Source organism: Anolis carolinensis, chromosome 1 (assembly GCF_035594765.1).
Source record: "Anolis carolinensis isolate JA03-04 chromosome 1, rAnoCar3.1.pri, whole genome shotgun sequence".
Taxonomy (NCBI): domain Eukaryota; kingdom Metazoa; phylum Chordata; class Lepidosauria; order Squamata; family Dactyloidae; genus Anolis; species Anolis carolinensis.
The window spans coordinates 182,408,651-182,433,536 of record NC_085841.1 but is presented as its reverse complement, the minus strand read 5'-3'; the positions used below and the strand labels follow the sequence as shown (position 1 = coordinate 182,433,536).

The 24,886-nt window shown below is 39.9% G+C and overlaps 1 protein-coding gene across 1 annotated transcript in view; it reads left to right on the top strand.

Moving 5' to 3' along the window:
• The window catches only part of cps1 (carbamoyl-phosphate synthase 1), a 167,290-nt gene that overhangs the window by 103,546 nt on the left and 38,858 nt on the right, over positions 1-24,886 (top strand). The window contains exons 22-27 of the mRNA XM_062961130.1: positions 9,259-9,400; positions 10,925-10,990; positions 13,973-14,036; positions 15,098-15,279; positions 16,787-16,981; positions 22,005-22,072. Of these exons, the coding sequence (XP_062817200.1) occupies positions 9,259-9,400; positions 10,925-10,990; positions 13,973-14,036; positions 15,098-15,279; positions 16,787-16,981; positions 22,005-22,072 (717 nt within the window). The remainder of the gene's footprint in view (positions 1-9,258; positions 9,401-10,924; positions 10,991-13,972; positions 14,037-15,097; positions 15,280-16,786; positions 16,982-22,004; positions 22,073-24,886) is intronic.

The window sequence follows — 24,886 nt, the reverse complement described above, 5'->3', positions numbered from 1 at the left end:
CCCTTACAGTTGAGAACCAATTTTTTTTGGATCACGCATGCCTAATGTTTACCCTGTGGACAGGACAAATTCTGGATTCAGAAGCCTGTCATATATCTCAGTGAGATGTAGAATATATACTATGGTTGAATTTTGTGATTGTTGTGTGAGTTATCATTGCTCCACATTCTCTTCACTTGTCTTGTGTTTATCTTTTGGCATTTCTAGATGGAAGGTTGTGTGTGTGTGTGTGTGTGTGTGTGTGTGTGTGTGTGTGTGTGTGGAGAGGAGAAGATGGTGGTAAGCCATTTCCTAATCATTACCATTTCACAAAACTGGCTATGTGAGTTAGGAGCTGATAGTTGATCCAGTCTAACAATATCTTGAGGTTCTCCACTTCTGCAATATACTGTTAGCATAGACTTGATATTCATGTCAGTACTATGCATTTAAGACTCTATAGACAAAATCAGGAACCCTGAAAAAGCCAGTTCTTCAATTGCACAGCATACAATTGGCTCTCTGAATTTACGGATTTTATTCCACAGATTCCATTATCCATATATATATATATATATATATATATATATATGAAAGCAAACCTTGATTCTGCCATCAAGGTTGGCAGAAATAATTTACAACAGTTCAGTTTTACAACACTTTTTGCAACACTTTTCTATATAATGTGGTTTGAGCATTCACACATATTGATATCCACGATGGGGAAAAATATTCATATGTGCATTGGATTTAACAATACGCTCAATGCCCATAGTCAGGGTGAGATTTACCACCATGATACTGGTCTCTATATACATTTAGTAGACATATATCGATCGGGGCTGTGCAAAAAATCATAAGAGGACCTTAAATCGTAAATGTTTTGTTAAATCCGTATTAACAAACCAATTTACGACCCTCAGAGCTGACCCCCCATCAAACACAATTGAACTGAAACACCACTTCTGAGTTTTTGTAAAGAAGTTTGTTTGCTTTCTATGTCCTCTCTCTCTCCTTGTGCCTTCACTGTGGCAGCAGGGCTGTTCTCCCTCTCTTTCACTCACTCTCTCTGTCAGCCTCTCCCTCATTGCAAGCCATGTGCCTGGTGGAGGAGGAGGAGGCCCCAGTGAGGGCTGCAAGCAGGCCCTGTCCTGCACTGGGTCTGTGGTGAGCCTCAGACCTGATGGGGGAGCAGGTACAGCTGAATGCCTCATCTTAAGCAGGGCCTGTGGCCTTTAGTGGGGCATCCTCTTCTGAAGGCTGGTTGGCTTGCCACAGTCTCAGCTCAGGTAAGGCCGGGCAGTGGACAGAGTAAGCAGGCCATGCTCTGTGCCTGGCCGAAGAGGAGGTCCCACCAAAGGCCCTGCTTAAGAGGGCAGGTACTCTCATTCCAAAGGCAGGGTCTCCTCCCTCGTCATGTGCGTGACTTGGCCAAGGACCAGCACAGGGCCTGCTCATGTAAGACTGGGTGGTGGACAGAGAAGAGCCACCCCAAGCCCCATGGGGCTTCCTCCTCCACCAGGTATAGCTTAGCTCTTGTAGTGTTTTTTAATACCAAAAGGAAAAAATAACAATTTTTTCATCATTTTGTATTAGATACAACCTGACCTCCTTATGATTTTTTCAAAACACTTTAGAATCAAAATGGAGGTTGCACAAATTTCGTAAATACAAATGCAGTTGATTTTTGGCTTTGTGCACATCTCTAATATCAATCAAAAGGGGAATTTCTAAACTGTCATATGATGTTGTTTACAATGTTCAGTATTTATAAACTCATTACAATGCACAGTAATCTATCAAAGAAGAGAGAGAAAGTGGCATATAAATGAATATAATAATAAACACCAAGAAGAAGAAACTCGATATAATCGCATTACTGCATCAAGTTTTTATTTTGCACACCATTGTAGTCAATGCAATGTGGAACACATGAACTGAAGATTTTGGTAATTTTCCTTCTCAGTAGTTCATGTTGCTTTTCTGTTTGATTCCAATGCTTCACAATCATTACGGATTATGGATCAATTTAGAGAACTTCTGGAACTTTCTGAACAAAGTTTTAAATTAAAAACAAAAAGTCATATTTTCACATTGTCCCCCAAATCTGAGAGAGGCTCCAAAATCTGAGGAGACAGTCATATCAGGAGAACTTGGTAAGCATCCCTACTGAAAACATTATCTCAGAAATGCAAAAGAGCAGCAAGCATGATATTCCTCACAAGAATTATTTGTGCTAATTATAATATGAGTTAGAGACTCTCTGCACATGTCTCTGCATCTCTTTATGTTGCTCCCATCTCACTTTTATCTTATTTATGCACTATTTTATTCTGAGGCAGTAACTGTAGATTCCTTAACTGATATCTCTATGTAACCCAAACCTGAAACAAATTCTAGCAGTGCATGCTGGAAGAGAAGAAAGAGCAAGGATTGTTGTTAGTTTATATCTCTGACTATTTTAATGAGTCTTGACATTTCCTGACAAGTCATCTTTTGTATAAGGTTCCTCTTGAGGGAAGTAGTTATAACCTCTCTCCTTGAGGCAAGGAGACAAACAATATTTGCCCTGATCTCATTACTGTAATTGCTGCTTATTCTAGTGCTTGTGAAACGTCAGAACCAATCGAGTAAACCAACATGAACCTCTGAGGAACAAACTTGGCAGGGAGAAGAAAGGAGACAGAATTCTTTCTTTCCTTTTCTTTTCCTTTTTTATTTTTAATGTCAGCTATTTTATTTTAGTTTTAAAAAATCAAACTGGACAGATAAACAGAGCAATGTTAGGCCAATTGCCATTTTTTTCAGTAGTTAGTGTGTGCGTGTGAGTGCATATAAGTATGTAGGGTTGTGTCTATGTGTTTGCATATGCACATGCGCATTTGTAAAAAAATTAATTTTGCCTGCCTTCCCAAAGGTTTTGCAAGTCATAGTTGCACTAGGATACAATGATTGCCCAACTTGTTTATAACTTTATCTTCTGAAAGTCCCAGTATGTTGTTATCAACTCCCCCTCCTGGGAAAATTCCCTTCCTTATTCCTGCTCTGTCCTTCTCCCCCACCTTTTTCTCCCACTGTTTCTCATTTTTGCAGATCCATTTCTGTACTTTGGTGCCATGCTATGCCAAGTCTCATGGCAGACTGGGCAAAAGTAAGAGCATGGCTGGGAATAGTGATGGAAGAGTAAGGGGCGGGCAGGAAGAGGATCTCAATCCCTGATGTCACACGACTGTCAGCTTGCGAGAACAGAAGCAGAAGGGACCCATCACACTAAAATAGGTGGTGAGAAGGTTGCAGGATTGGGAGATATTGGTGGTTTTTACCTGTCAATAGCTAAGGACAAGAGAGTCATGGGGCTGCAAAATGCTAGTGAGATAGGGACCACCACCAAAGATCACAGTACTGTCAGTTTGCCTCACTTGTGGGGTAAAGTCCTAAAATAGACAATTAGTCCTTCTCTCCCAGAATGATGTATTATGACTCTCTCAGGCTGGAGTCTTTTAGGATGTTTTTAAGATGTTTTAAAGATGTTTTTAAATTGTTGATTTTAGCCTGTTCTTGTAAGCCCTAGGGGAGTGGCGGCATATAAGTTTGATAAATAAATAAATAAATAATAAATCCTTGTCAGTGGTTGCTGGGGAAAGCCCCAGCTGAGGCCTACTCTTTTACTATTCAGCCCACTGCCACAATACTGAAGACAAATTGTACCAAAGAGCATCTATAATATGAACAGCTTGGAAAAATTGGTTTTAAGGATTATAGCTCCTGAATCCCACAGTTTAATAATTACCTCATCACAAAGGATGACATGGGATGACTCCAACAGCCATGTGACAAGGTCATTAGAAATCCTCAGTGATAGTATGCCAGAGATAACATCACTTTGACATTCCCCCTAGCAACTGCATCAGTTGTATAGAAGATCAACCACTGTGTTTTCATTAAAGATTGTTACCACTCCTTAGCTCTGCCCTGTAGAATTACAGTTCTTAGATTCCACCAGAGGTAACCACTTGCCACTTTGGATCCTAAATTGGGAGAAAAGCAGGATAGAAATCCAATAAATACAGTGAACCCTTGTTATCTGCTGGGAATCGGTTTCAGGACCCCATGGACACCAAACTCCATGGATGCTCTCAAATCCCATTATACACAATGGCATAGAAAAATGACTACATGTCCAAATCAAGGTTTGCTTTTGAGGATTTTAAAAATATTTTCAAACTGTGGATGGTTGAATCCATGGATGGAGAATCCATGCATAGGGTGGGCTGGCTGTAAATTAGTTAAACTAACCATGTCTGTTATAGGAGAAGGTCTCATTGTGCTGGCGTCCACAATACAAATACTTCTGCTGATCCTTGGGACCTTCAGGGGATGTTGCTGGTTCATATATGCTAAGCAGATGCAGGTGTGTATTTTATCTATCATTGGATGGCTTTCACATTTTCTCCAGTGCCTTCTGCCTTTCTGATAACAACTTTGGAAAGACTTTCAGTAAGCTGGATGCTGGGCCGCATATTTGAGAGGTGCTCTCCGAAGGCACTCTGGTGTGGTATTACTCATGAGTTACTGGATCAGATGAAAGCCAGTCAAGTGGAAAAGAGGACCGTACTGAAGTGTTCTGGCTCCCCCCAGTAATTGCCATGCTGCAGGCATTCCTTGAGTCAGTTAATAGATTTCCCCAGTTCCTCTGTGCCAGGTGAAAATTTCCTCATTAAGGGGAATTTATTCCATTTCCTTTTATCATTTATTATTGAAGAAGAAGCGTGAGTGGATGGAGTTTCAGAGATGACAGGGTTGAATTTTAAATATTTTTTTATAAAACACCCATAGCAGCAAAAAAATCTACTCTGGAAGCTATAAACGGAAGGAGGAAGGGAGGGTGCAGAGGGGGATCGCTTGTATTGTTTATAAACAGGAAAACACGGGAGAGTTCATTTTGTTCAGAAACAAGCAGTACCGCCTATCCATTAAATGATTATGGCAGTGTGTAAAAGGGTTGGTTTGTCGAGCTAGAAGACAATCCCCCCCCCCTCCCTGCTCTAAAACTTCAAACTGTCATTTTGTGGAGGCAAGGATTGGGAGCAGGACAGTATAAAAGACATTAATCTTTACCTCTTGGAATGTCAATGCTTTAAATTTAGTGGAAGGGTTGAATTGAGTGAATGTGACCTTATGAAGATTTTGAAGGGTATATGTTTAAATTGAGTTAGGAGGCTATGGAGGAAGTGTGCATTGAATGCACACGGATGTATGTGTGAGAGAAAATAAAAAAGGAACATTCCCCATGGCTATTTTTAGGAGGAGAGCACTAGGAAGGGACCACGGTTATGTCCTACCCCAGATAAGAAAATAATCCTGCTGACCTTGTCATGGCAAAAGACAGTGAGCCATTTCAAGACGCACAATTATAGCACTTTCGGGCCCCATCTATAGTGCCCTATAATCCAGTTTCTGATTCCAGATTATCTGCTTTGAACTGGATTATAGGGCAATGTAGATCCAGCCTCAGTCTTCTTTAACAGCTGTGGCTGCACCCACTGTAATTCTGGGATTTTTAGTTCTGCATGGAACCAGAGCTGCTTGGATGCGAATTTTGAATACTAAAAATTTTAGGATTCTGTAGAATGGAACCATGTCAGTTGAAGTTGAAGGAGCCGTGGTGGCACAATGGGTTAAACCCTTGTGCTGACTCAACTGCTGACCTGAAGCTTGTCGATTTGAATCCGCAAGATGGGGTGAGCTCCCGTCTGTCAGCCCTAGCTTCCCATGTGGGGACATGTGAGAAGCCTCCCAGAAGGATGGTAACACATCTGGGCATCCTTAGCTTAACTACACTTTAACAATTCTTGCTTTTTTTAAAGTATGTGTACCATGTTTACTGATTCATCCAAGATCCTCTGCATATTTAGTGTAGTGTGAATATGTGTAGTTAATGCTAGATATCACAGTTGCTTAGTGTGTACCTTGACCCCAAGCGCGTCCATTATGCAATCAAACCACAATTGTGTGAGGCCCCTTCCACACAGCCGTATAAAATCAATTGAACTGGATTATCTGGCAATGTGGACTCAGATAATTCAGTTCAAAGCAGATATTGAAGATTATCTGGCTTGATATTCTGGGCTATATGGCTGTGTGGAAGGGCCCTGAGAGAACTGACTGCATTGTGTGATTGTGGAAGAATTGGCTGCACTAGAGATTGCTGGAAGCTATAGTTCAGAAAAGTAACATGCCCAGCTTTATATGTGGTTTAGTCAAACATTTCCCTGAAATTGCTGCACCTTTAACTCCCAGAAAATGTTGCTATATTTTAATTTTAGATGCATAAGGACCATTTCTTGTTTTGTTTTGTTTTTGTTTTTGTGGAAGGCCTCTGGTTGGTTTCTGCAAGTGCAGGACCATCAGGGTCCTCTTTATATTTGCAATATTAGAGCAAGGCCATGATGTTCAAAAACAGTGTTATTTGTTAATCATATTCTTCCTGAGTCAGTGCTTGCTTGCACATAAAATATTGATTTATTAGAGGAGCCAAGCATGGATGGTATTAGCTGTGAGAATAAGAAACAGAAGAGCTAAAATGTATGCAGGTGCTTTGTGGGTTCAGGAAAAGTGTAGATCCAGGGGGAAAACGTGGCTTCAAAATGAAGAGAGAGAGAATCAGGAGGTTTATTAGGGCGATAGGTAGGGGGCAGTAGAAGTGTCGGAACTTCTGGCAGGTGCGTATGCGTAGTATAGATGGAGGAAGCAAAATTCAAAAGATGAAAAATGCATAAGGAGAGCTGGGAAGAAGCACTTAGTTCAGCAGGGAAAGGCCAAAGATGGTAAAAGAGCAACACAAAGAGGAAGATTTGATTGACAAAGCAACACGAATAAAAACATAGGCAGGCTTCTAACTATTGGCAGATGTTGCTTCATTAGGAAGAGCTCACACCGAGCGATGGCTTCTTGTCTTTGATTTACAAATTGATCCCAGCCCCAGGCAGTGTTCAGTTTGGGATGCCTGGCATCAGCTATGTGTATAGGTATGCATATTTTTTATTTTAAAAGTTGGCCTTAAGCTTTTAGTATCTATAATGAGCACAATAAAACATCAACAAAATACAAAATCTCTGTTATGAAAGGGTGCTGATGATAAAAGATGGAAAAACATGTAGGATACCAGCTAACTGAAATGATGCAGTTGAGCGAAACAGGGTTAAGCATGTTAATAACCCATTCATATTGAAAACATTCATTTGGGTTCTTAATCTTCCAGGTTATTTCACTTCAAATTCTCGCACTTGCCAGCAGTCACACAGAGGCTGCCTTTGTGGATTTACACACCTGATAGAACAGATGTGTGCACTTGGTTTTTTTGGTAACTTAAAAGAGTAATTGGCAAATCAGAAACTGAAATTTACCAATTATTTTGAACATAAAGGAGGAGAAGGCAGAAGCCTTGTCTGCTGCAATATATTTGTTCATTGTCATTGTTGTGTTATGCCCATTCAAGCTAATTCCAATTTATGGCAAACCTGTTTTAGGATTTTCTTGGCAAGATCTTTTTTCAGAGGTGGTTCACTATTTCCCTCCTCGCTGTATGAGAGAGTGTGACCTATCCAAGGTCATCTGGTGGGTTCCCATGGGATGAGTGGGGATTCAAACCCTTGCCTCCTGGAGTCTCTCATGCTTCCTGTGCAACTGGGCATTATATTAAAAGTATTTTTTACAATTCACAGGGGCCCACTTCAAACATAAGCTAGGTGGGCACAGCAAGTTGCTTAGTTGGCCATGTAACCTCACACATTGTCCAATTCATCTTTTGGGGGGCAAATGAGAAAGGCCACATTATTTTAGTAGCATTGTTACCATGAGGAATATTTGGAGCTGCCTGCATTCCTACAGTGAATGTCATTGTAGAAACTAATACTTGGTATGAAAAATACTTGTAGTGCAGTAATGGAATAATTTCAGCCATAGGGAATAGGTGGGCTAAATTTATGAATAATTGAAAGTGGTTCGATGAATGTAGTATTTGTATTTCTATTTTATATATACAAATGGGATTTTTGTGTTACTATATATATGCTCATGTATAAACTGAGGGCAGGTTTTGGATCTGAAATTATGGATTTTGATATGACCCATGGGTAAGTTGGGGGTGCACCTGCCCCTGGACACCACCACCATTTTCACCCCTGGACATTCGTGAAGACCACTTTTACCACTCACCCCAGGACAGCATTAACTCTTATTTTTCCAAAAAGAGTCACTTATGAAAAAAAAGGATAAATTAGCCTCTCCCAGGTGAACCTAAAAGAAGCACAACTCTCTTTACTCTTTTGCTACTCCTTTGACAGGAAGTGCCCAAGAGCCACTGTCACCATTTTCCCACTCAGGCATTCAAAAATGCCAGAGGTGTCAATGTGACAAAAAGATTAAGGACCAGTCCTTCTATTAGGTTCTCCCAGGGCTCACGTTTTGCTATTCTACTTAGAGAAAAAGAGATAGATCCTTCTTTCATAAGCATTACAGTACAGTATTTACACTCTGCCTCATCAGAAAGGCCAAGCAAAGCAGAACGCTTTGCCTGGCTTCCACAAGAAAAGAGAGGGGCAGCTGGGTCAATCCACCACCCTGCACGCAGTTTCCTCCTGATGCTTTCCCCATTATATGGGGAAAGCATCACCCTCCTGGAGAGGCCCTTCTGTGCTGGGCAATGCTTTCACCCCAGTTGAGAATGGGGTCTCCACTGAAAGTCACACAATGTCGTCTGATGTCCAGTGTGGGGTTCCATCCGGAAAATGGGGTAGAAGTGTCTTTAAAAAGGTAAAGGTTTCTCCTGACATTAAGTCCATTGTTTCAGGTAAGTATGAAGAAGTCCATTGACCTATGGATAAATTGACCTAGACCTTGGGGTCAATTTTTGAATCAGATTTCTAGACTTGTACATTAATATGTATGGCATATTATGATGGTTATTTATTTATTTATATCCCACTTTTCTCCCATGGGTGGGACATCTCAGGATAAATATGTTACCAGTCCACTAGTTCAGGTTTTATTCTGTCTCAGTATTTTTACCTCACAGAGGCATAGGAGGGTAAGTTTAAGAATGCAAGTGGTCCCCTGCTTAATAGTAGGCAGTTGAATTCATGTCATGAGCCTGAGCCTCAAATGTCCCCCTTTTCCTTTTCACCCCTGGGCACATTTTTCTCATTGAGTTCAAACAACATCTGAAATGCACATGACGTCTATTGTGCCCATAATGAATTCTTCTGGTGTCCATCCCAGGGAAACTATTCCAGAGGAAAGCCTGAGGAGAGCCAAGCAGATGGGCTTCTCAGATAAGCAGATCGGGAAATGTCTGGGAATATCTGAAGCAAGGAGCAGGGATCTGAGGCTGAAGAAGAACATAACACCCTGGGTGAAACAGGTACAACTATGTGGCCTGCTAGTAGGATGATGATTATGCCATACTGTTTATATTCAAGGCATACATGTAATTAAACTGTTCCACAAAAATTAATCTACAAGAGAAGAAAGCAACAGATCCCATTATGCAGATGACAAATGGGGTGTCTTCCTAGAGAGTGTATTTATTCCATGGAAAGTAGCCTTGAAAAAGACAGCCTGTCACCATTGAGTTTTCTAGGATTGACAACAGCATTTGGGAGTTGTTATATTAGCTCAAATTAATTCAATAAAATGTGGAAAATGCTTTTTTGGGATTGTGGTTTCTGGAATTCACAAACATGGGCACATGCTCACTGGAGTATTCTTTGTGCTGTAATATAAAAAGTGAACTTTTCTGAGTTTTGCCTATTTGTTTTCCAGGCATTAATTTTTTTCAAGGACAGGGGTGGGAATCATGTAGCCCACACACTGCAGCTGACCCTTGAAGAGACCTTAAAAAATATCATATGTGACTTGACTGAATACTTATGAGAAAATCATGTGGCTTGGCTAGTTTTAGGACTTCCGGTTCCTCAGTTGGTTATGGGAAAGCCATGATATTAATATGACAGAAAATGTTTTGAGGACTTGTGTTCTTTCTCACTCTTATACAATCAAGCCTGTTTCTTCTAGCCTGCTTTTGAAAGCAATGGCTTCTTCTTTCCAATTTGAGAAATGAAGTATATGCGATTGGAAAGTGTGATGACTCATCAAGTAGTGTGGCCATGAAATGTGTGCTTCCTTTTGTCTCTCTCTAAGCAATAATTTTTATGGAGTAATACTTTATTTTAAGTGTCTCATCATTGTACATTCATTTGGTATTCATTGTGATAGAGCTGCACATAGCAAGTTCATCTGTTATTCATAACAATATTACAATTTCTTTCATAGGTGGTCTGTAGTCATTTTACTGTTCGATTAAAGGGTGTTGATAAGAAGGTTCTGTCAGCTGTCATTGCCCACACACTTCCTTTAAAGAGACAGTTGACTACTTTTGCACCCTGAGGTTTCCCTAGTAAACGTACCAGATAAGGCTTCCTCCATTTGCAAGCCTCATAGCAAGCTCCTGTCACATCAAAATAACGTGACAGGAGCTTTGAAGAGGGGCACCTTCCATATAATCCAGTTCAGTGTAGTTAAATCTGCATTATATCAGTCTACACTAACCATTATAATGCAGTTCAAACTGCATTATAAGGCAGCGTAGTTGGAGCTGAAAGGATGTTTTGTCCTACTACAAAGCCTGCCCTTCCCCCAGGTCTGTAATAACCCTGTCTCCTGTTGTATGAAAATGAATTTATTGCTAATATTTCAGATAATATGAATATGTTAAATCATGCTCATTTGATGGTGACTGGCAAGTTGCCTAAAAGTACCTGGGCAGGGGAGGGACAGAACACAGTGAATCTGGAGAAGGGCAAAATGAAAAGTAAGAAATAGTGAAGCATGGGATCCTGATAAATGGTTTGTATTCATGATGACCATTTCTCCTCTGCCTCTGCAGATTGACACACTGGCAGGAGAATACCCTGCTGTAACTAATTACCTCTATGTCACTTATAATGGCCAGGTAAGTACTGTCATTTACTACTGTATAGCTGCAGCGTATTATGATATATTTCCCCCCATTAGTATCTATTGACCTTGCAACTCAAATTCACTCAGTTTGGAGACAGGTATGGTTTCAAGCAGCTGGCAGAGGCATAATCCCACTGGAGGACAGGTGGAAATATTTTTCTGCTATTGTTTTGGAGAAAGTGAAAATGTAGCTCAAAGCATTTACAGTCTTTTTGAGTCAGTACAGCAAAGATACAAACAGTGAAAATTAATGCAGAGTGCCACAACTTTGTTCCCCAATTCCCAACATGTATGAGCAACCAATATATAGCCTGTGCTCTTTGTCATGGACTGCCACCAGAAATTTTATTGACAGCGGTTTTTCATGACATTTTGCAGTGATATATACACATATGAGAGAGAGAGAGAGAGAGGAGAAATTCTCAGTACAAAATTTTATTTTCACTGCCAAATTCTCAGTACTGAAATTTTATTGATGGAGGGTGGCTTTCCTTGATATTTTGCAGCGAGATAGATAAATATTTAAATTCTCAGTACCAAATTCAATTTATATAATGTAATATACTATAAGCACAATGAGTAGCTCTGCCCCATCCCATTTTATACCATTTATTGACAATGAATTAAGTAATGAAAAAGGCTAAATCCTTTCCCATACTAGCAGTGCACTCAAATGAATATCAAAATGACAATTGCTTTGTTTGTGCTGAGGCAGTGCTGGCATAAATAAGTAATTATGAGCAGAGTTTTAAAAATTAATTTTTGGATGGCAACTCCCAGAATCCTTCAGATAGCACTAGGAACCTATAGTCCAAAAAGTAACCTTTCCAAACTTTAGGGTAGAGAGAATTGTGGCTTAAGCCCTAGCAGCAATCTCTTAAGCAAAACTAAAATCTCTTTAATGAAACTAAGAGTTGATGTGCCATTAAGTGTAAAGCATAAACCAGGCATGCCAGCAAGGCATAATGCCAAATCATTAGGATTTATTTTTGAAAGAGGTTGAAAATCAACCAATTGGTTTTTGGGGTTGCTGTTGATGTTAACTGTTTTAAAGTTGATGGCTGTTAATGGTCAGTAGGACAGATGTCATTAAGCAATAAAACAAGGAAAACCACCCATGTTTTGTTGAGATACTTGTGAAGACTAAGCTTCATAATGTGGGGAGTGTATATAATATAACCAGAGGTTCCCCAGGTAGATAAAAGGAAGATTTTCAGAAAGTTATGTGAAGATAATTTCTTCTAGAAAATTCTTACAGTGCGAAATGCTGTTAGACTGAGCCAAGGATAGAGAAAATGACACGGTTGCATTACCTGTAATGGTTATTCTTTTAAGCTAATGTGGTATTAGAAGTAATGAATGAATTGTCAAGGACACAGATAAGTAGCAGTGCACATGCATTGCGGAATGGGTTTGTTATTTCAATTTCCATTGAAGGATATTGGTCAAGAAACAGCTTTCTGATAGGTGTAAACACTGCTGCTGGAGATAGACAATTAAAATTGCAGCCCACTGTACAACTATAAACTCTGTTGGGTTCATTGGTAAGTACTGTTCCGTAATCCAGGTGGAGGCCAAAAGGGGGCACAAGACAGAGAAGTATAGTCCATTTACAGGGGGGGGGGGGATAGTTGAAAGAGTAAAACCATTTCCCCTGTTTTTCTGTTTCCTGTTTTCCTACCCATGTCGCCATCATGGAAATGATCCTCATTTATGACATGGGAAGGGGAGGAGGGAATAACCAGTGAAAATGGGAGAAATAATTTTTCTCCTTCAACTTTTCCATGTAAAATTGACTGTCTTCTCTGTCTAGCACCTCCTTTTGGTTTCCACCTGGATAATGGAACAGTACCGATTGGTGTCTACTTCTGAGTAGAACTGCAAAGAACTGCAATGGAAGTCTGGCTCATATTGGGCCACTTGCAGGTTTTCATGAATGGTTGAAGCGTTAGTTTAATCCAATAATATGTTCAGTTCTTTTGTCACCCCATCCTGAGCTTGCTGTGTTACTAAAACTGAGAAGAGGGTGAAATAGAACTACTCTTCCTCAAAAGTAGGATGCAAGAGTGTATGGGTTTATATTTGGATTTGGCATAATCTAGAAAAAGTGAGAAATATCTCCTCCCAATTTTTAGAGATAAAAATAGCAAGGGTGGAGAAAAAATGTATGCTGTTGATCCAGATTCAGTTGGCAAGATATTCTCAGAGGAGAGCCAGCTCAAGCTACTGAGATTTCCAACCTATGGAGTATACAATCCTTTGCCATACTGCCACATATTTTCCATACTTGAATATCATTTTTCTTCCCAGTGCCATCCAATACCAGCTGAGCATGACTGGGTCAAAACACTTCAGGAGTGGAGCTGCAGAGATCGGCAAACAGTTTCTGTGCTACTATTACTAGTTAAACTGGTCATTTTTGTAGCATCTGCTTTCTATGTAGCTCTGGCCTTGGGTCGACTGAATCTGTCTTTCTAAGGCTTTAGATATAGCTCTTTCTGCTGGTCCCAAATTCAGAAACATAGCAAATAGCTGTATCACAAACCCTGATCTGAGGTCACAGAGTGTGGCATCTTAGAAGTTATTTTTAATTGAAAACATTCATTATGGCAACATTGTTTTGCAAGCCAGCATTAATCATTGGAAAGATTAGAATGCTATTTTAAACCTATATATTCCCTTGTTTATTGCGTGATTATTCATTCCATTCTATTTCAACAAGACACAGGACGTATGTCACAAGGGTGGTTCAGAATCTTTAAAATGCTTCTATAAGGTAAAACAGAATTCCTAAACTACCAAAACAAACCTGCTTATTTCAGCGTGGAGTTAAATGAGGTCAAACTGAAACCCGGATAGTCTTATTTCTAGAGGAAAAAAACCCCTATGAGCTACAGATGGTTTATTATCATGAGCACAGTGGATGCTGTTGATAGTAATTCCCAATAACTTCTCTTACTGTGTTCTATTTCAGGAGCATGATGTAAAATTTGATGACCATGGAATGATGGTACTGGGCTGCGGACCGTATCACATAGGTAAATCTTGCTTATAGTCCTCTTGTCGTTTCCCAGCTAAGCCTCTCCTTTGAAAGTCCTTTTGCTTTGTTTGGCACACTTTTTCTGTAATAGCTTTTCACAGTGTACTAGAATTTCTCATGCAAAACTTGCATTATGTGATTGAGTGCTGCATTCTATAGCATTGGAAATAAAGGTGCTACTTTTCAGATGAATACCTTAAAGGCCTAAGAAGGGTCAGCTGGCAACTGACCATAGAATAATGCATAGAATATATCTAGAGATGCCTAAAGAAATGTTCTCTTAGGAAAAATAGATTTCATGATTTTTCCAGTAATACAGTAATTTCTGAATAATCATATATTTGAATGCTTAACTCACAAAAATGCAAAAATGGCTGTACTTGCATTTACTTGAAAAGGTTGCCTTCTTATTATTCTTTGAATGCCCAAAATCTTCTCCTAAAAGTTCAGCTGGCGTTCTAAGTTCCTGCAAGATTAGAAATTTGAGCAAAGCTTTCATTTTGCTTGCTCCTCAAGAGCTGCACCCCCTAAACAATAATTTCAACCCACTGTGTTGTCGAAGGCTTTCATGGCTGGAATCACAGAGTTGTTGGGTGTTTTCCGGGCTGTATGGCCATGTTCCAGAAATATTCTCTCCTGTCATTTCACCCACATCTATGGCAGCCATCCTCAGAGGTTGTGAGGTACTGTATATATGGATGCCTGCCATAGATGTGGGCAAAACGTCAGGAAAGAATACTTCTGGAACATGGCCATACAGCCCGGAAAACACCCAACAAGCCTATTTCAACCCACTTTTTCAAAGCTGTTTAGTTTAGATATCATAGATGAGGAATTAATGTAAATGATTCGAGGACCCACACACTACTACAATAATTCTGGAAAGGTGCTGCTTCATGGGTCTGGGAGCAAACATGTTTACAACTACAAACACCTGTGCCTATATTAGGACACATTAGATACCTTTCCTTGACCTTGACATGCTTAAATGTCCGTAGGCAATTCTTGCAGTGTGCTGTACTTTTAAAATCCGGTCTAGCTTCATCTCTGTCTTGGCAGGGAGCAGCGTGGAGTTTGACTGGTGTGCCGTTTCTTGCATCCGCACATTGCGCCAGCTCTGCAAAAAGACAGTTGTAGTGAACTGCAACCCAGAGACAGTGAGCACTGATTTTGATGAGTGTGACAGGCTCTACTTTGATGAACTGACACTGGAGAGAATCTTGGACATCTACCAACAGGAGGTAAAATAAATATAAGATTAAGAAACAGAACTAGCTTCAAAGGGATAACAATCAAGGCCCTGTAATAGAAGCCAAGGCCTTTGCAGTCAGTCTTGTTGCCACCTTTGGCTGGGCATTTTTGACCCTGGCATTATATTTTGCATGGCATTGCTGATTCTGGCAAGTACTCAGTCATGAGTGCCAAATAAATGCAGCTTCCCCTGCCTCCAGGTATGACATATTGTGCAGTATTTACAAGCTGATTAAATTTATTCCACAGTTATTTATGGCTCAAATTGTTCTGCCCTTGGTGAGCTTAATTTTAACCTGTGATTGTGAAAGCAATTACACACATGCTTAATTTGATGTATCAGGACAATGACACTGAAGCTAAAATTATTTTTAAAATGCAAAACATAACGATAAGGGCATCTATTGTGTGTAGTATCACAGTAACTTTCATGGGTTTCTATAATATGTTTGTACAGGCTGAGTATCCCTTCTCCAAAATGCTTGGGATCAAAAATATTCTGGATTTTTTCAGATATTGTGATTTATATTTCCATATGTGTACAAAACGCTACTAGTACCAAGCATAAGATATCTTGGGGAATTCATTCACGCTTCATATACATGTCATACACATAGCTTGAGGGTCATTTTATACTATATTTTTATACTTTTTGCCTGAAACTAAGTTTGTGTACATTGAACCATAAAAACAAAGATGTAATTTTCACAGCCACCCATGTAGCCGATTTTGGATTTCAAAATTCTGGATAAGGGCTGCTTTTGAGCTGTTTCTCCCAATAAGGGATATTCGCCATCTTCATATTTTTAAAATATAAATGCCCTAATTCAGTAATTCAGTTAAAATCAAGTGTCTGGCTAGTCCCCCCCCCCCCCCTCAAAGCAACTAAGAGAAATTTCAGGGCAAGGCAACACAACAATTTATCAGTTTTGGGGAACAAGACCCACTGTCCTTCTTGCATCAGAGAAACTGGATGAGAAATAGCTAATTTGCACCTGGTTTATCTCACAGAAAACAGAATTTTGTGCACAGAAATTATTTCTGCACAAAATAAATGTGTACGTTTTGGGGAGAATGAGTCCATAATTGCTAAGATCCCTGCCAGTTCATAATTATTCTCTTTAAGGCATCATGAGAATCACAAAAATAAAATTCTGAGCATTTTGAGGGAGAGTATTTTAATTTTTTTCCTATCTATTTTAGAGTAACATGATGAGGAGTTTTGACAGCCACAGCTGTTAAGCAACATTTTTCAGTTTCAGAGTATCCCAAAAGGTGTTTTCTGGATGCCCAACCTTGTAGATGCTCTGTTTGCAGGTTGTAAGTCACCACTGCTAGAAGGGAATAGCTGCAATATATTTATGTAAGAGCCAAACAATCTTGTGTTTCTCTGGATCCAAACTATTCTCATTTCTGTTTCATGTTTATAGATGACTGGTTACAGTTAATGACCTGCACTGTGTTTCCTAACCTTTTCCTTGCATCTAAATCCTATAGGCATGTGATGGTTGCATAATCTCTGTAGGTGGACAGATTCCAAATAACTTAGCTGTGCCACTCTACAAGAACGGGGTTGAAATTATGGGTACACACCCTCTGCAAATTGACCGGGCAGAAGACCGATCTGTATTTTCGACTGTTCTTGATCAGTTACAGGTGGCTCAGGCACCCTGGAAAGCAGTTGATTCCTTGGTATGTAAATATACATATCATTAATGTTGTGTGCCTTCAAGTCAATTTTGAACTATGGTGATCCTATGTTCAATTTATTATGGAGTTTTCTGGCAATATTTGTTTGGAGTCAGAGAGAATGTGACTTCTCCACCCATTGGGTTTCCCTGGTCGAGTAGAGATTCAAGCCCTGACTGTTGAAGTTGTAGTCCAATGCTCGAACCACTACACAATGCTGACTCACCAGACATATACACCTATACATACATATAATCTCTGTTTAGTAATATTGATTTAAGACAATAGTAACAATTTCAGTTTCTCTGTTTATTTCTGGAAGGATGCATTCATGTTTCAGCAAAAGTTTAAATCCAGCATCCTATGAAGACAAGCAAGGTGGCAGCCCAGTTCTCAGCAAGCTTTTATTTGGGATTTACCACTTATGAAAGCAGAGCTCATGTGATAGTAATCTCTTACATATGTGCCCCCCTCTGAAGTATATGGCAAGGAGAAAGCAAGGTTTGATTTCTTTTATCTGACATGCTTGGATTGAAGGGATTTTTATTGTTTCCCCCCATCTGCAGTCCAAATTGGTACACTTTGCATACTCATTGGTCATTTCAATGACAATTGTGTCATTATGTCTCCATACCATACTGAGTGACTAAGACTCAGATGGTACCATGGTTTGCTTATAGTGTCATCTGAACCAGCAGTGTAAGAGACAACTAGGGGTGCTGAATTGAAGAAAACAATTGCTCCATTTGTTGAACAGTAGCTGTAGTTTCAAGAACTGTATTTTCTGGATTCCCAAGTTTTCATGATTCTTAGCACTTCATCACACACAATAAAATCAGTGTTTCTACACATTTAAGAAAAGGCAACCCACAGTGCCCTTCCTATGACACAAACCTCAACTGTGGAGGGTGAGGTATTTAGCTGTTTCTAAAGTGTTGGTTTTTCCAGCGTTTTCTAAGCCAGTTGGCAATTGACTTCTTTTTAAATTCTGTTCCTAGAGATAGGCAAAATGGCCAATTTCCCTGTGTGATATTAATCACTGTTGCCCTCTTTTGTTGCCCGCTTGTAAATAAGACGATGACACTGTGTGTGGGAGGAGCCAAAATGCTCATTTTCCCAGGTTGCCTCTGCACTGGGGAAAGATCAATCAGCAATGGAAAGGTTCTGGGGAAAATGAGGATTAATATAAACCACTCCCTATGATCCAAAGTGATGCTTTTAAAAAAGATACATAATCAGAATCCTGGAGGGCCAATAGGAGCAAATCTCAGTGCAAAAGGCTCCAGGTAAAGTGCCACCCTAAGTAAGGTGCTTCTGTTTCAGTGGAAGGGTCTTGAAGGCAGTGCTGCCTTAAAGGATACCTGTTTTAAAAAGTGTGCTGGTATCCTTGAAATGGGAGGAGTCATTTCCCACCCATGTGATGGAAATTAAGTGGATGGTGGAGTTAAAAGCTGGAGGAGGCAATTTTAGTATGATGGAAGTGAGGAAATTCTTTGTTTTCTTTAAAGACAGAATCCTATGAAACACCACCCTTTCCCCCGTTTTCCCTCATTTTGTCCAACTCCATGTGATGAAGTCCATTGAGCCGACTTTTGAGGGTCAGCTAGATGGACCAATTCTGCTCTCTGCCGGTTTCTCATCTATTTAATCATATCCCTGCATCATTGCTTATTTTTATCCTGTATCTAAAAATAATGCAAATTGTGTATAAAGATTGCCCCTCATGCAATTTTTTTAAATTCTCCTATAAATTGTAATGTGAATTTTACCTTATCTCTTTATCTCTTTGTGGTGTAGTTTTAGGGTTTTATTGAACTGTATTAAAATAAGGAAATGTGTGAATCAAAGTATATTACTGGTTGGATCCAGGTATTGATTTTAGAAATACAAATCAGTTCACCACATCAGACCTCAGTATTGACCTATCTCTTAAATGCCAACTCAGTTTCTTGAACTATTTTATTTCCAGCATGTTCACTCTCTGAAAACTAGTGATCCACTCAAAAAATTCCAATTAACTTATTTTGGCCTTGAAATGGGAATAAGGTGTCTATCTCCAGGGGTGCTGTCATCACTGGACTTCATTTTTGCAAGGTCTGAGTTCTGTACACTTGCCAAGGGCCAAATACGTTTCCTTTTATTGGTTTCTCAATCTAAAATATAAGGTTCAAACTACTTGCTAAAAAAAGCTATGCAATTTCTTTTTCTTTTCATTTTCAAAAATCCCAGACAGATTGGGACAGCTTTCATAATAAAAAATAAAAGGAATTAGGAAGAAAACTGCTTACTTCTTCCCTTCTGATGATTTCGTAGTCCAAAATAATTCTCCCAAACTTGTATTTTTAAAAAGTCAATCTTATACACCGAAACAAAATATTCTATTCTACCTCTTGGTGCAATATCACAAGGAAACATTACTTTTAAAGAACTTTATTGTGTCACTTATTCTTCTTACTGAGTGTTTCATGTCAATTTTGACCCTATGGCAATTCTGTCATAATATTTTCATGGCTGGAATAATTCAGAGGGATTAGCTATTATCTTCCTGTAAATCTAGAAGTCTATGACCAAGGTTGTCCAGTGAGTTTTCCTGGCTGAGAGTTCAAACCCTGGTCTTCTGGCAATCTATTCCAGCTCTCAAACTATTACACACATCTGTCTCTCTAATTTTTCTATTTCCTTTTTTTCAACTAATGCTTGAAAATGGTCTAAAATGGAGTGGGGAAACCTAAAAATATCACACAAAATTATTTCAACTCTCCAAAATTAGCATGAAAATGTGATCATCATAGGCTATCACTTGTGGCCTAGCATGATTGCCTTCCAAGTGTAAGATCTTGGTGGTGGGTCCATAGATTATCGTAGAGACCTATTCTTGATCTGCATTTTTTTTTTTAAGTCGGGACATTGGTTTCTAGATGGAAACAGTCCCAACAAGGATTGGCCTGATGCGCCTTCCTCTTGACACGGTTTTCCCTTTCACCCTTCATTTGTGCCTATTCAAATTCCATAACACTGTTTGTAACAGTTGACCTCCAATTAGAACGCTCAAGGGCCAGGGCTTCCCAGCATCTGTCATGGCTCTTGTGAGAAGCACATTGCGGTAGTCTCTGGCATGTATAATTACATGGTCTAAGAGGTGCCAATGCTTTGACCAGGGGTACTTCCATGATATATTAAACTTGATTTTTTGTTGGAAGAGCATGTTGGTGATGACAAGGTTTTGTTCTGAACATTTGGTGAGAAGTAGGGTGCCATTCGGCTTGCTGTTTCCAACACCATCTTTTCCTTTAGTCTCCACAGGTCGAAATCTCATCCAACTCTTGCATCAAAATCACCCAGAAGGATGATTTTGGCTTCCTTAGATATCTCTGAGCTGACATTAAAATTTTTCCTTGATGCCTTTGTCAGCATCTAGTGTTGGTGCATAGACACTTATGGCAGTTGCCTGCTTGTTTTTTGGCAAAATTGATTTGGAGGGTTGAGAGTTTCTCATTAATGCTGATGGGTGCTTCAGACAGATGCTTTGCCAGGTTGTTTCATGAGTCGACTCCTTGTATTCTTCAGGCAGTTCCGTCCAGAAGAAAGTATAGTCTCCTTTTTCTTCCTTTGGCTGTCCCTCTCCTGCGCTCTGGGTCTGCTATATCAATGTTAAAGCACCTGAGCTCCCTTGCAAGAAAAGCATTCAGAGCATTCATTGTCTGTGTTGTCCAACAGTGTTTGTATGTTCCATGTTCTAAATTTCATTTTCTTTGGCTGCAAGGTGGTGACCCCTCTAAACGCAGTAGTCCAGTCAGGGATGAGAGAGGCAGACTATGTTTAATTCATCTTTTCTGGCCCCTTCACAGTATGGAGTGAGCAGAGTGGATTCTAAATAGGGCTGTTCAGTCATGGATCCAGCTGCTAAACCTTTCAACTGCCTCAGATCTTGAGGTAGAACAACTGAATCCAAATCCACTACCCATGTGCCAGTCTGTCGCTAGGTAGTTCCAGATTTCACAGTCCTGCCCCCATTGCCACTTGGCAATGGACTTTTGTTGGTTTTCTTTTCTTTTTCTTGGAAGACGTCTGTGCATGAGTTTTTTATGTGTGGGAGTCAGTGTACACCAAACAACACACAGTCTTCATAGAATGAGGTTCACATCCAGTGGTATGGTTAACTCAACAACCAGTGGCTTCTCATCTGTTGCAGCCTTCTTCCATCTTCACAGCCATTGTAGCATGTACCATGTTATAATCCACCTGCTCTGCCATTGAGGATTTTGGATTGTGCTTGGTCTAGTTCCTCTCGTGTTGCCTTGCCATCCAGGGAGGTCCTCTTGGGAGCACATGAATCTGATGGCTTCACCCGCAGGTTCACTTGAACACACCAGCCCTCTCACCACCTCAAGGTGACAATGCATTGAAAGGGGAAAAATTAAAATGTGATGTATTGCATACACAAAAGAAAAAGCTATTAGCAAACCTTTTATCCACCCCAGAAAGTAGTGTGTTACTTGTAAGATGTTCTTTCCAAGCTCTGTTTTGTACCTGGGAGAAGTAATACAAGGAAGATTCATAGCAGCCTTTCCCCCAATACCTTCCTTCAGTTCAGTGTAGCTTCCACTATATGGTTTGGCTTTTTGACCCTTTTAAGGGGGAAAATACCAAAAGGATAAGTCATGGAATTCTACATATATGGTAATCTGAACCCCAGTGGGGGTCCCACAAATTCTCTATGCACTACCGTTTGAAAGCATCAAAACTGAGCTGAGTAAAAATTGAGGGAAACCAAGACTGTTCAAAGAATTTAGGCCAGCCACATAACAATAACTGAGTCCTGGCCTTTTGACAAGATAGATGAATCAGAGTGACACAATAGGTTCAGCAGCCACACTTAGGATTTACAAAGCCTCTTTCTTGAGCTACTCTATGATACTACCAGATTTCTCATTCAGAGTGATAAGGAAATTCTCTCCCCCATTTTCTGAACCCCTAAAATGAAAGTGCATGAGTCATATAAACTTGTCCTTTTCATAATTTTTAGGAGGATGCTGTTGAATTTGCAAATTTGGTTAGCTATCCATGCTTGTTGAGACCTTCTTATGTCTTGAGGTAAGTCTTATTTTTCAGTACATGCTAACATTTCTGCATTGCCTGCATGAACTGAGATGTGAACATTTTTTGAATACTGCTAATGCCACATATGGAAGTTACATAGTTTTCAGATCCAGTAGTTGCACTCTGATGGCTAAAGAAGCAATGAAAAAGTATTTGTCCATGCTGGTCTCTTTGTAACAGAAGTCAGGACATGGCCTTTTAATTTAATGTTGTTATTGAAATAACAAAGCAGGGTTGTTTCTTGTAAGTTTGTAATTAGGCATAAGATTGTATCCTTCCTTCCCCATTACCCAATCACATGCCAGAGCTCAGAAATAACATGCTCTGAAATGAGTGACATCTTATGCTCTCTCTTTTTAAACTCAGTATAAAGCAGTAGTTCCCAACCTTTGGGACTCCAGGTGTTTTGGAATTCAGCTCCCACAGTTCCTAACAGCTGGTAAATTGGCTGGGATTTCTGAGAGTTGAAGTCCAAAACACCTGGAGACCCAAAAGTTGGGAACCATTGGTATAAAGTGACACAGTAACACCTGGGGGAGGGGGTTGAAACAAGTAACTAGTATTTGTTATTTCAAACTGTTACTTTTGGGGGACCACTTCACTGTGATTTGGGAAGGAGAGATTAGGGGTCAATTTAAACCATGTTAATTTTTAGAGAATGGGGTTTACTGCAGCTGCACCTTGCATTAAAAAATACTCAAGTGGAAGTTCAAATCCTGAAGCAGGATTTGCACTTTCCTTTGTGTTCAGGCAGTGCATGAACTCAGGTATGTCCATATTTTATTTCATTTTTAGGGGAAGGGGGTGAGGAAATGGGGGAGGGGGAAGGAGAATGGGAATCCAGCCCATGCTTAGTCATGCTGAACTTGCTTCAGCAGATGACAGCAATCCACTTTCCTATCCATCACACATCCATATTCAAAGGCTTTAGGACTAGCTATGAAATATATGACCTCATCAGATGAGCCATTGGAATCGCTATGCATCTTGGCGAATCTGGTGGTGCCTTCTAGGGAGTGGGGGGAACCTGTTGCTCCATGCCCTGCATCATCTAACTCGCCAGTTGCCCCATCCTATGGGGGGAAAGTTAGTTGCCCAGCTTCCTCCCATTGTTTCAAAGGCAACATGGGAAATTTCCTGTAATGCTGCTGTGGCAGCATATGCCAGATCTTTTATAGTTTTACGATAGAGCCCCACTGGAAGTAGTTCAACATCTTGAGATGGGAGCCGGCCAGCTCTGTCATAAAACAATAGAAGATCCGACACATGCTGCCAAAAGTAAGTCCGTCTAATGAAGCTATTGGTTGTATCCCAGAGGCGGCCCTAGGTAATTTCGCCTTGTAGGTGAACCTACTGGCTGTGCCCCCCTGAAATTGCGCCCCGCACATATCTTCGGCGGCGGCAGCGGAGGCGGCGGCCATCGGCTCCCTCCTCGCGAGAAGAGCTAGGCCTCAGACACAAGCGGGCACTTACATTGGCCGCTATGTTGGGCCGGCACTGTTGTATCCAGTGCGTCTGTGAGATGTATTAACATGTTTGAAACAATCCATGAAATGAATGTTTAATGGATAAGGCTTTTAAATATGGATATGTGTTTAATTCACAAAATCATCTTTTAATATTTGTATGAAATGTTTATTTGATTATGTTTTATTAATTTGTTATTGTTTACCTTATTTACCTGTGTCATACTATGTGGTTTATTTATTATGTACTTTTGGCATTGAGTTCCCAGAGCGGAAATAGGACAGGATACAAATAAAATCTTCTTCTTCCTCCTCTTTCTCTTCTTCTTTTTCTTCTTCTTCTTCTTCGTCTTCGTCTTTGTCTTTGTCTTCGTCTTCATTACAGTACTGTATATCATATGTTGATATTCTTTTAAGAAAAATTCATATTGTTTCACTGGTATATAGCAGCATTTTTTTTTTACTTTAAAAATGATTCTCAACAAAAGTTTTGTTTTTTATTAATATTTTATTTAAAAATGTAACCTGCTTTGAGCAGGTATATCGCCATCGCCTCAAAAGTCCTATGGAGGAATAAGTACTTAACCTGTTTCTTGGATTCTAGATGAGGGTAGTTTCCCTAGGGAGGGTATTTCATACCCAAGGAGTAACCAATGAGAAAGCTGTGCTTTCCATAGTCACCATCTTTTAGCAGCAGGAGTATATAGAAGAAGACTTTGAAAGATGACCTGAGTGATCAGGCAGGCTCAAACTGAGGCAGTTAAATGTCTAAAGCAAATGTAATGGCACACATTTTTCTGGCATTTCTCTTGGAACTTTTGAGAATTAGCGCTAAATGTCAGCATGTTATTCACACATAAAATCAGATGTGGAGGTGGAGGAAAGAACTCTTGTGAATTGGAAAGTATCCTAAGAATATTTTCAATTTTTACTCATAAAAAGATGGGTATATCTGGATCACGCTCTTTAGCTGTAGATGTGGAAAACCCCCTCTTTAGCTGTAGATGTTTTATGTTAAATGTATAGTGAGGCAGCTGCTTTTTTCATGGTCATGGTTGACAAAACAAAATAAAGGGAACTGGAAACAAGTTGAATCAATGTGCAGGGATGTTCTAAATACTCCTTCTCCAAAGCTTAATGCAGCAAAGTGCTTATTCACAGATGAGAGGATAGGAAGAGGAATAGAGTTTGCTGAGCACAGTTTGCAAGTGCAAATGGAAATTGAGTTGAAGACTTCTGATAATAAAAAGAGAGGCGAACTTATTTATCTGAGGGATGCAACCCCAACACTGAATGAAGCAGAAAGAATATTTAAGCCAGGGGAAGAAATGATTACCGGTAC